Genomic DNA, 16,125 nt, shown 5'->3' on the forward strand with positions numbered 1-16,125 from the left:
GACGTAGGGCCCAAATTTATCAAATTTAGTTCTTCCACTAGTGCCTGTTTTCAAAAGTTGCTGATTTTCTTGCCATTTTTGATTCCGTTGTATGACGGGAATCAGTTTGCTGATGATTATTTAGGAGTAGTTTTGTACTATTCAGTTAGGTTTGATTTTTCAATGATTTTTGAGTGCATCGAAAATTCTCTCCCGTTAAAAAACACATACAGTAATATTAGTACAAGGAGTGTTTTAGCTGTAGCTCTTGATAATCGATCGAAGAAAATTCTGAACAAACTATTTTCCGAAGAAAAAGATTACTTCGAATGGGACTGTGTCTTGGATTTACGGGTTTCGTTAATGGAAACGGAGAGAATATTTGCATTTATGTTAGAGTTAGAAGAGTTTAAATTAGATGTTCCAAATTCGGACGGTCAGTTGCTGATACATTTTGCATCTGAGTACCGCCTAATTAAGACTTTAAGTTTATTAATCCTTAATGGTGTGAAACTGGACATTCCGGATAGAAGCGGTCGGCTACCGATTCATTATGCTTGTGGCGATGCAGATGTAGAGACAGTAGAATTCCTGCTAAAGATTGGTGCGGAAATCAATGCTCCGGATAAAGATGGTCTCTTGCCCATTCATTATGCATGTAAAAATTTTCACTACGGTTTTACAATTATAAAATTTTTGATCGAAAAAGGTGCTAAAGTAGATTCCCCCGACGCAGATGGTCGGCTACTGATTCATTATGCTTGTGTCAATGCCAAATTAGAATCAGTTGAATTCCTGCTAGAGAATGGTGCGGAAGTCAATGTTCCGGATAAAGATGGTCTACTAGCTATTCATTATGCATGTAAACACTTTTACTTCGGCTGGAGCATTATATCATTGCTGATCGAAAAAGGTGCTAAAGTAGATTGCCCAGACGCAAATGGTCGACTGCCGATTCATTATGCTTGTGAACATGGATTTGTGACTGAAGTGGAGTCAATAGTAACTAATGGAGCCAAAGTGGATGCTCCGGATGGAAATGGTCGGCTGTCCATGCATTACGCGTGTTTAAATGACGCTTATTGGTACAAAATTATACCATTTTTGATAGAAATAGGTGCGAAAGTGGATTCTCCAGATGGGGATGGTCGACTACCCATTCACTATGCCTGTGAACATGGAAATTTAGATCTGGTGAAATTCCTGGTAACGAATGGTGCGAAAGTGACGGTTCGGGACGGTGATGGGCAACTGCCGGTGGATTACGCAAGTAAAAATGAAAACTTTGCTAAAGAAATCACTAAATTTTTGACAGAGCAAAATGAAATTCCGTAAGTCTAAAACATCGTACCGAACAAAATAATTACAGAATTAGTCACAAACAAGTATAGTGGTGGAAATACCCAGGTAAAACTTGTCCTCTCTCTATCTTATGCACTTTGTCGTCGAGGTTTTTTAGTCAAATTTTGAAATTTATCATCATAATTATTTGTCCAACGGAATCTTGGCAACAGCTAACTTAAACAGACATATAAATGCGCATCATGTGGATGAAAAAAGTATAAGTGGTATGAGTGTGAGTAGAAGTGTCCATGGACAAGGTATGGGGGCGCAAATTGTCTATATAAAAATGGAATAATTTAAAAATTAAATGTACCCTTTTTTGTGATTGGTTTTTGTAAACTTGATAATAAAGTTGTTTTGTAAATTTCAATTTTATTAGAAAAGAAAAAAACTCCGAAACTACAGCATTAACTACTTGTCTCCTCGCTATGATTCCCCTGATGGGTGGTTACCGGAGTGAAAATGTGAAAATAATATGAGCGACCTCCTTTAACACTTTATTCCATTTCTCTATTTTACCGCATTCGTTACCATGGAACCGTCCTGGTTCGATCTTTTGTGTCCCGTATATAGAGTCGACTTTACTTAACACCAGTCAAACGTGTTTATTGAGTGGTGAGGTGCAAAGATGGCAGAATGACACATTTTACATTTGGTAAAGTACCCAGCTTTCTAGGTTAGATAAGCGAAATCTGCAATTATTCTAGGGGTTTGACTTGCAGAGGGACAGTGTGAAAAGAGCAAGAAGCTAAGAGAAAGAGATAGTTAAGTTGGGAAAGTTAGAAGAAAGGTTGTAATGTTCCGATTGGAGCGTCGACGAAGAACAGACACAAAGGGGATGGAGATGTTTTAAACAACAAAACAACCGTAAAAGGAAGAAGATAGAAAAGACAAAAATAACAAAAATATGATAATTAAGCATTATGCAAAGTATTTTAATAAATTTAAATTAAAAATGAGAAAATCAGGCAACCAATTATACACATTATAGATATGAAGTTATGATCTCCACCCACAGGTACATAAAAATAGCATGCTATAACTATAATAACATTTTGTTGTAATTCAAGATGACAAACGTAAGTTATTAATACATTTTTTTTTAAATAAAACTATTTGTAATAAAACTTACAGACTACGAAAAGCACAAATGTCGACGAAATGAATGATCCATCTCAAAACTCTTCCTCAGTAAGTCATAAATAATAAATGTTAGTTTATTGTTCAAAAACATCACTTAAACCTGACTTATTTTATGGTATATGACGTGTAGACATAAGTAAGGCATAAAGTCAAACAATTGATTAAATTTTACACAAAAACTAATAATATTTCTTTACAAAAAATGGATGGATTTCTTCTTGAGGCAACGTGTCCCAGGCTGTCTGCAACTGTATACGTAATCCATCTAATGTATTGGGAGGATACGGTAAACGACGCAGTCTTTTATCTAGACAAGTTCGATTGGATTTAAATCAGGTGACCGTGGCGACCATGGCAAAAAATTGGCATTATTTTCGGCCAAGAAGTCTAAACTCATGTTAGCGATATGAGGACGAGCATTACCTTGTTGCAAAATTACTTCTGTAAAATACACTGCGTTTCAAATAAAATGCACCACCTAGAAGGAGTAGGCGTAGAATGTTGAAATTTGGTGGAGAAGACTATTGCACGTAGACAAACATTTGATTAAAATTTCAAAGAAAAAATAAAATGTCTAACACAAGAAATGTTAATAATGGGTTAAAATTCCACGTGCACGAATACAAGACTGTATTCTTCTAGGCATGCTTAAAATGAGATGATCTATTGCCTGCTGGGGCATCTCATTCCAGGCATTTTGAATTTGTTGTAGACATTCTTCCAAAGTCTTTGGAGGATGTGGTAAATTGCGCAGCCTTCTATGCATTAAATCCTAAACATTTTCGATTGTTGATAAATCTGGTGATCGGGCAGGCCAGGGTAAGAAGTTGACGTTATTTTCGTCAAACACTCTTTAAGTTAATATGGCCACATGAGGCCACGCATTATCTTGTTCAAAAGATGTTCTTCGACGGTTCTAGAGGTAAGGAAAAAGAAATTGATTTAACACGTTAACGATGTAACGCCGGGCATTTAGCGTGCCTGGAATGAACACTAAGGGGTACTTCAACAGATGTGTATACCATCCCATATCATCACTCCAGGTGTTAGAGCAATATGACGTCTCTGTAGAAATTCCAGATTTTACCTTTGGCCTCGAGGCCTTCGAACACGTATGCGTCCATCAGAGTGCCACAAACATGACCTAGACTCGTTCCTAAACATTATGACATTCCACTATTACAGCCATTGCTGCCTGTCTTGGTACCAGTGAAGCCTGGTAGTTTTGTGTTCTTGTGGTAAGGGAAGTTTGTAGTTTGGACGATAAGATCTCAAGCCAAAGGAACGAATTTGGCGGTAGATGGTACTCCTCGGATTCTGTGCCCAATTGCTGTCATCCAGTCCATCCCGACTGATCGTTATGGTTACCAAGGGTATTGAATAACACTTCTTCTTAGCAAATGATCTTCGCGTTCATGGGTGATTCTGAAACGGTCGGTACCCCTGCGACGCATTTGTAGCTCTTCGTTGTTCCAGTCTCGACTTGTTCTTAATATCGTAGAATGCGTTGGGCCTAGTCTTCTGGTGATTTCCCGAAATGGTAAACTAGCCTCATGCATCCCAATAATTCGCCCTCTTTCAATAGGTGTTATCTGTTGAAAATTACCTCGTGTGCGAACTCGTAGCATTTTTGCAAGCGCACTAATGACAAACGTCAAGTAAAATTGCAAAAAAGTCTTTCTCAAGTGTCTTTAAAACATAATCAAAAAATTAATAAAAATCGAATAACATCTGGTATATTATCTAGACAAATTGTAGTTTTTCTTTCATATTTTAATCAAATGTTTGTCCATATGCAACAGTCTTCTCCACCAAATTTCAACATTCTACGCCTACTCCTTCTAGGTGGTGCATTTTATTTGAAACGCAGTGTATATGACAATTCGAATACACCAAAAAACGGACAAGTTGAAACTATAAATAAGATATATAAAAACCTGCACCAGATAGTGAAACAGACACAAATTTTTATAAGTGCTAGATCACCTGCAAAATTTAATAAATTGTTTGACTTTATGCTTTATTTAGCGTTTTTGTATAGTTTCTATGTGTTAGCATAGGTAATTTTGGGGTACGTTCAGTTTTAAAATGATAGTGTCAATGCATTACGAGTATTGGCTAAATAAGCAACCAGTCATTATAATGTGAGATGCAATTATTTCCTACGCTGTATAACCATAATTTCCTTGTTAAATGCTGTTGCGACGTTGTCATGAATTTCCAATTCTGTTGAATTTTTTTAGCAATGGAAGGGTTCACAAAAAAATTCGCAACAGAGTTATTTTTTATATCTATGCTACAATCTTTTGTGGAAGAATAAATAAACTATGCGCTTTCTTGTGGTCTCACTTAAATCACAATTTAAAAATACAGAATGTTTCAAAAACTCTATAATTTTCAAATTTAGTTGTTTTAGTTTTTTCAGAAAGAACATATTTTATTTATATATTTTTGTTCTCAGTATTATAATCCATCGATGTGTCTTAAAAAAGTAAAAAAATTCAATAATAAAAAACAAAAACAGATGCAGTAATAAAATATAGGGTGTTCTATTTGAAAAAAAACTAAAATATTGATATTTAGAAATTATCATAATCAAACATTTTTATAAACACCCTGTATGCGACAATGTCATTCCGTTTATACCACAACAAAGTGCATACATTTATTTATCTTTGCATAAAATATTATAACACAGACTTTAAAAATAACCCAACTGCGATTTTTTTTGTGAAGAAAACTGGAATAATGTGGCAACGTGGCATTAGAATTTGAAAAATAAACTGTGGTTGTAAAGCCTAGGAAGAGGTCAGTCAAAATTTCTAAAAATATAAAGAGTGTTTTATTGAAAGAAAAACTAAATTGTGTGTTGCGCCGTAAAAACAGAACACAACACTCTGGAGAGCTAAACGCAATTTTAGAGCATATAGTCCTGAAAGAACCGCACAACTTTGGTTTTTACCTTTTTTCTGACTCACTCTGTATATCTTAATTAAAAAAGAGTATTATTTGATGTATTGAAAAATTACATGCTTTTGTATAAAAAAAAAACAAAACTTACTTCATTTCATCTCTCCATTTAATAGACTATGTTATGTATATTCAACATGCCAAATTTCAATTTTTTATGTTTAAAAATAATTGAGATATTTGAGTGGAACAGGGACGCTGGGACACCCGGTATATGGCAACACTGGTTTATCTGCCATATGAAAATTAATGTGGCTAAACACATCCATACATACAGGGTGAGACTAAGAAAAGTCAAAGACCTAAGTTGTACGGTTGTTTGAGAACTACACTCTAAAATTAAAAATTAAGCAACACTTGTGTTTTAAGGCGTAACATACAACTTACTTTTTGAAATACAACACTTGTACAAGTTTACATACTTTAATTGACCTCTCAAACCACAGTCTACTATTGAAGTTCTGATGCGACGTTGGTACGTTATGTCAATTTTCTTTGAAATTTTTTGGCAAATATTTTTCGTTTTTTATTCAAATGTTGAACAAAAAACGAAGAATTTTAATTCATCCGACCTGCTAAAAAAATCCGGATTTCAAACAAGCCCTTCTTCTGATTTAGTGTTAGGTCCGCGAGGATTTAAAAATGTTTATGAAATCAAAGAAAAAGAGAAGGAGAACATAACCGTACTGGGAACCTTTGCAGCATCTGGTACCATATTACCACCCTTGATTATATACCCATATGCACGAATTCCATCTGAAATCGTTAGTCAAATTAATAAAGAATGGAGCGTTGGTAAGTCAGAAAAGGGATGGATGACATCAAAAGTTTTTTACGGCTATATAGCAAATACTCTCATCCCAAAATTAAAAGAAAACAATACAAAGTTTCCTGTTTTGTTGCTGATAGATGGCCACAAGTCTCACATTAATCGAGAAGTGTCTCAATTGTGTAAAGATAATTGTATTATTTTATATTCACTCTATCCGAACGCTACACACATCATTCAACCAGCTGACGTATCTGTTTTTCGACCACTGAAGAATTCTTGGAAGAAAGTTGTTAATGATTGGAAATTAAAAACTGGGCATCGATGCGTTACCAAAGCTCTATTTGCACCCCTTTTAGAAGCCACATTCAATGATCTCTCAAAAGAAGTCATCTGCAATGGTTTTAGAAAATGTGGACTGTATCCGTTCGATGCTAACGCAATTAGCTACGAAAAATGTATGACTGATACTACTCGACACAGCATACCAGAGAAACCAGCTGTTATTGGTCCTGAACATTTATTGTATTTGGAATCATTGATGTCTTGCTCCCATGTTCGAGAATTCCGTGCAAACCAAGATTCTTCGTGGACTGGCGACGAATCAGCAAAGGAGTTGTTTTATGTGTGGCAGAAAAATAGCCAAGAGAGTAATGCAAGTAGCAGAGGAACAAGAGCCTAAGTTGGAAATCAATCCACAGACACCGCAAGAAACTCTACAGACAATGCAAGAAAATATACCCACTTTGGAAGAAAATGTTACACCTCGTGAAAACGACATTAATTTGGAAGAAAATCACCAAATAACAACAGAACAAATAAACGAGGATTTTAATAGCAATGTTGACTATTTAAATATTAGAACGCCATCTCAACCTGAATCTTCAGTCATTATTAACACAAAGCACATCGAGTTAGAATCTCCTTCTACGAGAAAACATCTTCAACCAATAAGCCCTGCATTTGCATCAGCAATTGTGTGGCCCTCTGAATCTCCAGTTAAAGGCAATCAGAAAAGGCGTAAAAAAGTTCGCCTACCTGATGCAGTAAATAGATAGCGGCGAATGGATGCAATATTGGAATGAAAAAGAAGACATTAAGAAAAAACAAGAAGAAAAAAAAGCTCTTAAGGCAGCTAATAGAAAAATGTCAACGAAGAATAAAAAAAAGGACACAGGTTCAGACGAAGAAATACCAGCAGCTCCGAGAAAGATGAGACGACTTCGAATATATTCAGACTCTGATGATGATAATGTACCTTTAATTGTACATAAATCTTTGGAGGTCACTGCAAAACCAAAGAAAGGCGATTACGTGATTGTCAGGTATGAAGGAGAATATTTTCCAGGGACTGTAGAGAATATTGATGGTGATCTATATGAGATAAGTACTATGATATTTTCTGCTGGAAATACTTTTCGTTGGTCAGAAAAATGTGATAAAATCTGGTATCTGAAAGATGCGATAGAAGAGAAGATCGCAGTTCCGACCTTGGCTAATAATCGAGGTTTTTATAGAATTCCTGAAATGGATAAATTTATGCCAAAAATGTAATTGTTTTTTTAATTTTTCTATAAGTACTTACATTGTTTTCTTTTTATTTCATATTTTTTTATTCATGTTAATTCATAAATACTTTATTGCAAGTTATGATTGTGATACTTGTGTAAGTGATATTGATCTCTTAATAATTATCTAGTTATTAAATTAGTTAAACAACATTATAAGCCTTGTAGTATTTAAGTATTACTTAAAACTTGTAGACTGATGAAAAATTGTGATGATTATTAAGTACTAAACTTGTTAGTATTAACAATAAAAATTTTCTTCATTAAAAGCAATCATTTTATTTACTGGTTTACTATTGGCACAATGTCTGGTCTATTACTGGTACAATCTGGTCAACCTTAGGCACATTACGACTTTCCACATTAATTTTTAAATAAAAAAAAACCTAACATATTCGCTAACTGTGGTGTGGTGTGTGCGCGGCTCTGCGGTTTAATAGTGAATGTGGCTCAGACTTTCCGAATTAAATCTCAACCCTTGAAGAAAATTTGGAAGGCAACACAGCCTCGTCAAAATACATAAGCCAATAGTTTTTACTGACAATCATCATTTGGTGAGATCTCTACATTTACACGTCGTAGTATATCGCTCATTGTCGCTTATCAGTGCAGCGTTGTTTTTTTCCTCTAGATTGGCCAGCGACCTCCGTTTTTGCGGATGGTACGCTGACCTGCACTGCGAGTTAACATTAATCATATTTTATTATTGTTAAGCCAAACAAATTTTTTAGTTGTACACCTGTCGGTATTACTTTATTGTTGAGATGTTACCGATCTCCGGGAAATGTCATGGCGCTATAAAAACGCCCCCAAGTACTAATCATTTGACCTGTTCAGGTACTTGTGGAAAACAATTTCATTCTAAATGCGTAGATATTCCAGATAGCCTCCTACCTGATATTGCTAGCGTTCTCGGTCTCCACTGGAAGTGTGCAGAATGCGAAAAAAAATATTTTTGTCTTGATTCGGACTCTCTGAATGCCTTTCTTGTACAAAAACTTGATGAAATGATTAACAATCTAAAAGATACTTTTACTGAATTAAAAACTGATCTCGTACAAAGCGCTGAACGTCAAATAAAGGACGCCTCTCATGATCCCAAACCTGTGACACCTTTTTCTGTCATTCTTAAAAGCAAAACAAAACCTGCCATCATTGTTGAACCAAAAAATCGGGAACAAAACTTTGTCCAAACAAAAACTGACGTTACATCTCGTATCGACCCGGTCTATGCTAAAATACAATTCAGAGAGTAAAAAGTACAAAAAATGGGGGCATGCTGATCGGTTGAAGATGAATTAAATGATTTAGCTGATCGTATTATGGTAGTCAACAATACCATATTTAATCCCGAATCTACATGTAGAATTTTAAGATTCTGGCCGACTAAGAAGATACCATCGGTATACCAAGCCCTTCTACAAGTCGATAAAATATCATACGACCGATTAATGGCTGCGGGTGGTCTTTTTGCAGATTACGATTATTGCAATGCTTTCGAAGGTTTAGAGGTCAACCGTTGCTTTAACTGTAACAATTTCGGTCACTCGTCCCGCGTTTGTAAAGAAAAAATCTCCTGCCCAAAATGTAGCTGTGAACACAGAATAGCCGACTGCCAATCTGACAGTTTCAAATGTGTCAATTGCACTAGATTAGTTTCAAAAGAAAATAAACAAATTGACACGCAACACGCGGTATGGGACCATAACTGTACTGTATACCAAGCGGCCCTTTCGAAACTGAAAACGGATATTTTTTCCGCATAGCTCAGAGCTACAAATCTCCCTCAGCATAAGATTACACCATCCTCACATGAAACCAACACACTAGTCAACATTTCAATTATGTATACAAATATAGCGTCACTACTAGCCAAATTAGACTCCTTCACTTTGTACGTCCATGAGAAAAACCCTGCCTGTATTTTGTTATCGGAAACATGGTTATCCCCTGTTATACCTGACTCTATGATTGAAATACCTGACTACGACCTATACCGCACAGACCGTGATTCGCGTGGTGGAGGCGTTTGTATATTCTTAAAAAAAGCTGTGTTCAAACACTTTACTATCAACAGTTTTAGTTATAACTACGGTAGCATAGAGGTAATTGGTGTTGACTGCACCTACGATTCTCAAATATTCTCCATGGTGTGCATATACCGACCTCCATCTAGTTCTCTCTATAATGACCAAATGCTGTGTGACAAGATAAAATTACTAAGCGGCCAAAAACAAAACCTAATGATATTTGGAGACTTCAATTTTCCTAACATTTCGTGGCCAAATATGCAGTTACATGACAACGATGAGTCTTCCATTCTGTTTACCGATATGATCCTTGAAACAAGCTTAGCCCAGCTTGTAATACTTGATTTAATTCTAACAAACGACTCAAATATGTTAGGAGATATTAAGCAATGTCCACCAATCGGTATCTCAGATCATTGTGTCATAGAAACTTCAATACAGTACCACACACCATCTGAAAGACGATATAACATCCGTCAATTTGCAAAAATAAATTTTGAAAGTTTAAATTCTGACCTCCTAGATGCAAATTGGAAAAGATTACACAACAGTCAAGAAAGTATTGAAGCGTGGAGTATATTCACCTGCATTTTAGGAAACCTTATCCAAAAAAATACCAGTGTCTTCAAAACTAAATATAATATTGCAAAACCTTGGATTACTCAATACTTTATAAAGAGAGCCAAGACAAAAAAGCTACTATGGGAGACATAAGATTTCTGGTTCACAATTCGATTATGACCAGCATCGTAAATACGCTAATAAATATCCTTAAAAATGATCTGAGATTAGCTGTAACAGCCAAAAATACCACTAAGTCAAAGAACCTGAAAAGACCACCTAAACAATAACTTGATCAATAATTATATCACCCACATACCCTATATTTTATGAAAATCACTTTTATATACAACAACTAAGGGCTTTGATTATAATTATTGTTTTCCATCTGTCCGATTCACAAAATAGGTTAGGATTTTTCTAGAATGTAAACAACTCGATTTATGAATGAAATCGAATCCCTCCTCCCTCCTTCTACTATCCCCGTGCTCTTCTATTGGCCAACTCCATCTGCGTCAAAATGTCGTTTCCGGTTTTTTCTTCCTTGGTTTTCAATAAAATCAGTAGCGGAAACGGGGCGAGACTATTTTCCATCCTTCTGTTGAAGAGTGATCAACCACGTCGAATCTTCCAAATTCTTCTCCAAGTGATTTCCGGGTGTAGGTGCAGAATTTAGATATTTTAATTGGATGTCCTGTACATTCAAGCAACGTTTGATGCCCTCCCCTTCGATTCTATCGGATTATAACGCTGGGAGCAACTCGACCTTGGTCGGCTATTGAAAATTGGAAATTCGTAATTATTAAAAGAGCCTTGGATCATCCAAAGGTAATTATCTGTTGTCAATGAGTCTCTTCATGTGGTGGAGTAAATGGTATATGTATTTCCGTGAAATTCCTCTTACCACAAGGTGTTGGGCTTCCCCATGTGGTCGAGATGTCTTCCCTGTTCGTGGCGTCTGTTTTTGTCTCCTATGGCCTTCATACTAGTAGTATTTACACTTACAGGCTTTTTTTTTATTCTCCCACTGGGATATATCTTTTTCCCCTACATCTCGTGGATTTTTCCTGGAACTCGTGTTGGAAGGAAATTGGCCGGATTGATACAAACTTCTCCATCTACTCGTTGGTCCCACCACAACGACTAGAAGGTCCCCCAGGTCTCGAGGCAAATCCAGCTTGAAGTCCCAACTTGCGTAGCAGCTAAGTCATTATTATAAGTCCCCTATTTAGACTTATTTTGCGTATGTGAAGTGGCCCACTACGGTTAACTTCCATTGATTTAAAGTAATTTAATAGTAAATCGAAAGCAGGGGCGGACTGGCACTTTGAAAGTGGCCCGGGCAAAAGATTTAACCGGCCCTGGAGGCGACCCTCATTTACTACTTATAGTAAATTTTTTCTGTGATATATTGTAAAATCAACAATTTTACATTTATCTATTAATTAATAAGGTTAAAATAACGAATTTTATTTAGAAATACGCTCAGGAAGTAAAAAGTTGTAGCAATTTTATTTTTTATATGCATTATACCTATATTATACACATTATTTTAATAATTTAGCCATAACGGCACTTTGACCCGACAGTGTATCTATAACAATATTACAGTCAATGTCATCTAACATGATACTTTCAACAAACATCATTGTAAATGCTTCCAAATGATCATCCGTCAAACTATTTCGTAATCTGTTTTTGACAATTTTAAGCTTCGAAAAACTCCTTTCACAACCAGCAGACGAAATAGATAGAGTTAACAAAAATTTATACACAAGAAACAGATTTTCATAAGCACTTGAATAAAGATTGTGTTTAATTAAAAATGTATAACAACACAAAGTACACTGTTTGCAGGATTTGCAGGATTTTTGGTTACCACAATCGTCAGTAAAGTTGACTCTTCGGATACTGTTTGTTTTAATTGATCCCATTTTGCAGCAAAATCTAAAAGCTCTTCTCGTATTTGAGACGGTGTAATTTCGGCATTAAATTTTAGTAAAATATTGCATAGTGGAACAAATAAATCTGAATTTAGAGTTTCAGAACTTATATTGTTGAATTGTCGGGGATTAAATACAGCAAGCATAGTATAAATTTTTTCGTTTTTGGTAAATCTTGTACTAAAACTTTGCACAAGAACGTCCATAACTACATTGTATACATCAATTTTATATTTTTCATAGGGGTTATCAATACAATAGTCTGAAGTTTTTTCACCCGACAACATTTTTTTTTACGAATTCGCAGAATATCTAATTGCGAATTGATTATTACCGTAGACGCGTCGTTTTCTTTTCCCAATTCATTATTTGCCCATTCTACAAATTTATCTGTTGTTAACTTTAAATGATCAAAATCTCTGGAGACTGCAGTTAAAGAATTTTTTGTTTCAGTAATCATTGTTTGCGCTGTAATTAGATCTAGTCTAGATGTTTGTAAATATTTTGATGTAGGTGAAGTATTCTGAAAAATTCTCAAATACATATTGGCGGTTAAAATGGTTTCATATTTTGAAAGTGAATTTAAGTAGGAAGTTGCTTTATATCGTGTGTCAGAATTTAAAATTTCTGATTTTGATATACCTTCAAGAACCTCTATAATTGTAACAAAAAGGACATTACTTGTGTCACCATAACTTTCAAAAATTTTTAACACTGCATTAAATTTAGAATCCCATCTTGCTTCTCGTATTGTACTTAAAACTTTTCGAGAAGACTCTTTCCAAATGTCCATTCTAGTGTGAGATTCTTTAAAGAAAACAGCAATACCATTTAACAAACCAAATAAAGATGTACACTGATGTGGTTTTTGTGTAATATCTGTTATTACTAAGTTTAAAATATGAGCATAGCACCAGAGATGTATGTGTTCAGGATTAGAAGTAGCCATCCAAGAACTAAAACCATTATATTGCCCTTGCATATTTGCAGCACCATCGGTGCTACTACCTACACAATATTTTAAATTGATATTATTGTCGGCCAACACTTTTGCTATTAACTCATAAAGAGTTTGGCCTTTTGTAGAACTTGTACTTTTTAATGCAAGCAATGTTTCATGCACAGATTCATCATCTACATATCTAATAATAATAGAAGTTTGATCTCTAACTGTAATGTCTTGTGTTGTATCAATTTGAATTGAATACATTCCGATATTGGTAATTTTTTCTGAAATCTTAGGCGTTATTAAATTTTTGATAATATTTACAATGGAATTTATAGTTGTTTTGGACAAAAAAGACACAATATTACCCCTACCTTTCTTGCCACGTGTATATCGCTTTTGCTTTTCTAAAATAACACGATTAATATGTGAATTTAATAAGGGGTCAAATTTTTTTAGCAGTAAAATAAGTTCCAAAAAGTTACCATGATTAATTTTTGAATTGGCCAAAGAAAGAATATCCTCATTTCTGTGACCTCTGTAAGCAATACCACTTTTACCAATTACTTTTATTACTTCTATAATTCGCAGTAAAATATCTCTTCTATTCTGAACTTGACTTAAACGAATATTTTCTTGTTTTGGTACGTAAGACAGTATATTTAATTTTTTCAATTGCATCAAATGTGCTTCAGCAGAACTTTTGTGACTTTGACTTTTTTCATGCTCATCCACTCTGCTGTAAATATGTTTAGGATGAATACTTTTTACACCACTTTTAAATATACTAGATTCTTTGCTGTAAACCATACAAACTGTACAAAATAAAGTTTTTGAGTGTTCATTATAAGTTAACCAAGTACGCCGCACCCCACTTTTCCTGCGAAACAGTGTAATCGGATTGAATGGTAAGTCTTTTACATCACATGGTTGAATTGGATGAAATTTAAAAAAGCTATCAATGTCACTTTTTGCTGGTATAGAAAAAAATTTATTGCTTTCGACGGGTGGCAGAAACTCTTGTTCTGATACTTTTTGTTGTGAAGAAACATCTTCCAGAATCGTTGAAGTAGTAGGTTGCTTCAATCCAAGTTCCACCGCTTCAACAGGTTCAATAGGAGTAGTGCTTGTAGATTGTGCAGGTTGACTGTCACCTTCAACATTTTCTTTACGCAATTTAATAAATGAAGACAAGGGCTTGTAAAATTTGGCTTGTTCCTCCAAAGCTTTTTTTTTCTTTTCGCGTAATTTTTCCGCACCGCCTTTAACCGCTTTTCTTTTAACACCCTTCCCACTTGTGCTTGGTTTGTCCATTTCGACAAACTAGTTTTGAAAAAGCCATAATGCAAATACTATTTTTGCAGATAAAAAAAAGTAATTTACCTTACAGTGATGATTATAAATTGTCACTTAATGGAAACCTCACGATCTACGTACACCCTCAATGGTTAAGCAGAGACATAAGACTGATTCTTAGAGAAAGATAAGTTTTCGATTAGGCCGATTGTATATTTTGTTAAGCATTAATTAAAAGAGTGTGAAAATAGTACGTGCTTAATATCACGGTGTATCATATTTCGTCGGCGGTGGCGCCAACATGGTTAAACAAAATTTAAAAGTTTGACTTTGAGAAATTATTGATATTGTCTATTCAGCGTAACCAGCCTACCGGCCCGTCAGTTAGACGGCCTACCGGGCGTATGCCCGGTAGCCCGCCTGGCCAGTCCGCCCCTGATCGAAAGTGTCATTGAAAGTATAGTTATCTAATAATTTATTCATCTTAATACATAGTTCAAACTCTTTAAATATTACTTAGTTCCATTTCATGTATTAGCTTTTTCGTTCTAATTCAGTCAATAATTATCTTGTTAATTACGTCGTAATTGTAAAATAATAATTGAGTTCAGACAATCTTTCGGAATAACCTAAAAACTGTATAATGTTATAAAAAGGTGTTGACCAACATGCCGGTTGCTTATGGTAGATCCAACCAAAGGTGGATAGTGTAAATTAAAACACAATAAAACTTTATCTGTAAATCGAACACCCTCTCTTGGACAAGTAGTAAATGCCTAGCTACTCATTATGTGTTCGGAGAGCATAACAGGCTTCAGCCTCTGCTCTATGTTTGCAATAATAATATTAATAATAATAATAATAATAATAATAATAACAACTATTAAGAAAATCGGAGTAAGCTATATAACTCTATGGTATACAAGGAGTACATTATTCTTTTCATGTAATGATTGTTGTGATAATTGAGTCACAGCATCAAAATTACTTTCAAAATGTCGCTTAATCGGTTTGCTACTGGTACATCCACCCTAATTATCTCATTCATCAGATGGATTATCTTCATCGAATGAGTTCTCTTCAAAGTTTTCCGTTTTTTCATTCCCCGAATCATCGAAATCTGTATCCCAACTGCAAAGAAGATTTTAGAAATAACCAAGTTCAAGCCTTTCTTACCTTTTGGACGAATTATTATGCTCTAAGGGTCTTGCAATAGGTGCTAATTTGTCCGTGAAAACCTGGGCCTGTTCTTCACTATAAAATTCGAAACTGCATTTCTCCATTATATAAGCCTCTGCCTCTGCTAATTGCACAATAACCATATACTTCTGTATACTGTGCCTTACTATTTGCCCACATGGCACGATCACAAGTGTTTTGCCCCCAGAACGTAAAACAATTACAAAATCATTTCCAATACTCTCAATGACTACAGCCCCATTATATGTTTTATTGCACATTGCACTAACCACATAAGTTACTTTGACATCCCCAATAGTACATTGGTCAGTCATTTTCTTTTTCAATCTTTCTCTTTGTATTAAGCGAATTTCGGTCAAATTTTACAAAGAGCACT

The 16,125-nt window shown here is 35.0% G+C and overlaps 1 protein-coding gene across 1 annotated transcript; it reads left to right on the forward strand.

Annotated features, from left to right (window-relative positions):
- The first annotated feature begins 162 nt into the window (after positions 1-162).
- Positions 163-1,314, forward strand: LOC135137924 (serine/threonine-protein phosphatase 6 regulatory ankyrin repeat subunit C-like). Its single transcript, XM_064067704.1, has one exon. It carries the CDS (start codon positions 163-165, stop codon positions 1,312-1,314), a length of 1,152 nt encoding a protein of 383 aa, XP_063923774.1.
- The last annotated feature ends 14,811 nt before the right edge of the window (positions 1,315-16,125 follow it).

This window comes from Zophobas morio, unplaced genomic scaffold, assembly GCF_036711695.1.
Source record: "Zophobas morio isolate AGI-343-1 ecotype UQ-CSIRO unplaced genomic scaffold, CSIRO_AGI_Zmor_V1 ptg000030l, whole genome shotgun sequence".
In the NCBI taxonomy this organism is placed as follows: Eukaryota; Metazoa; Arthropoda; class Insecta; order Coleoptera; family Tenebrionidae; genus Zophobas; species Zophobas morio.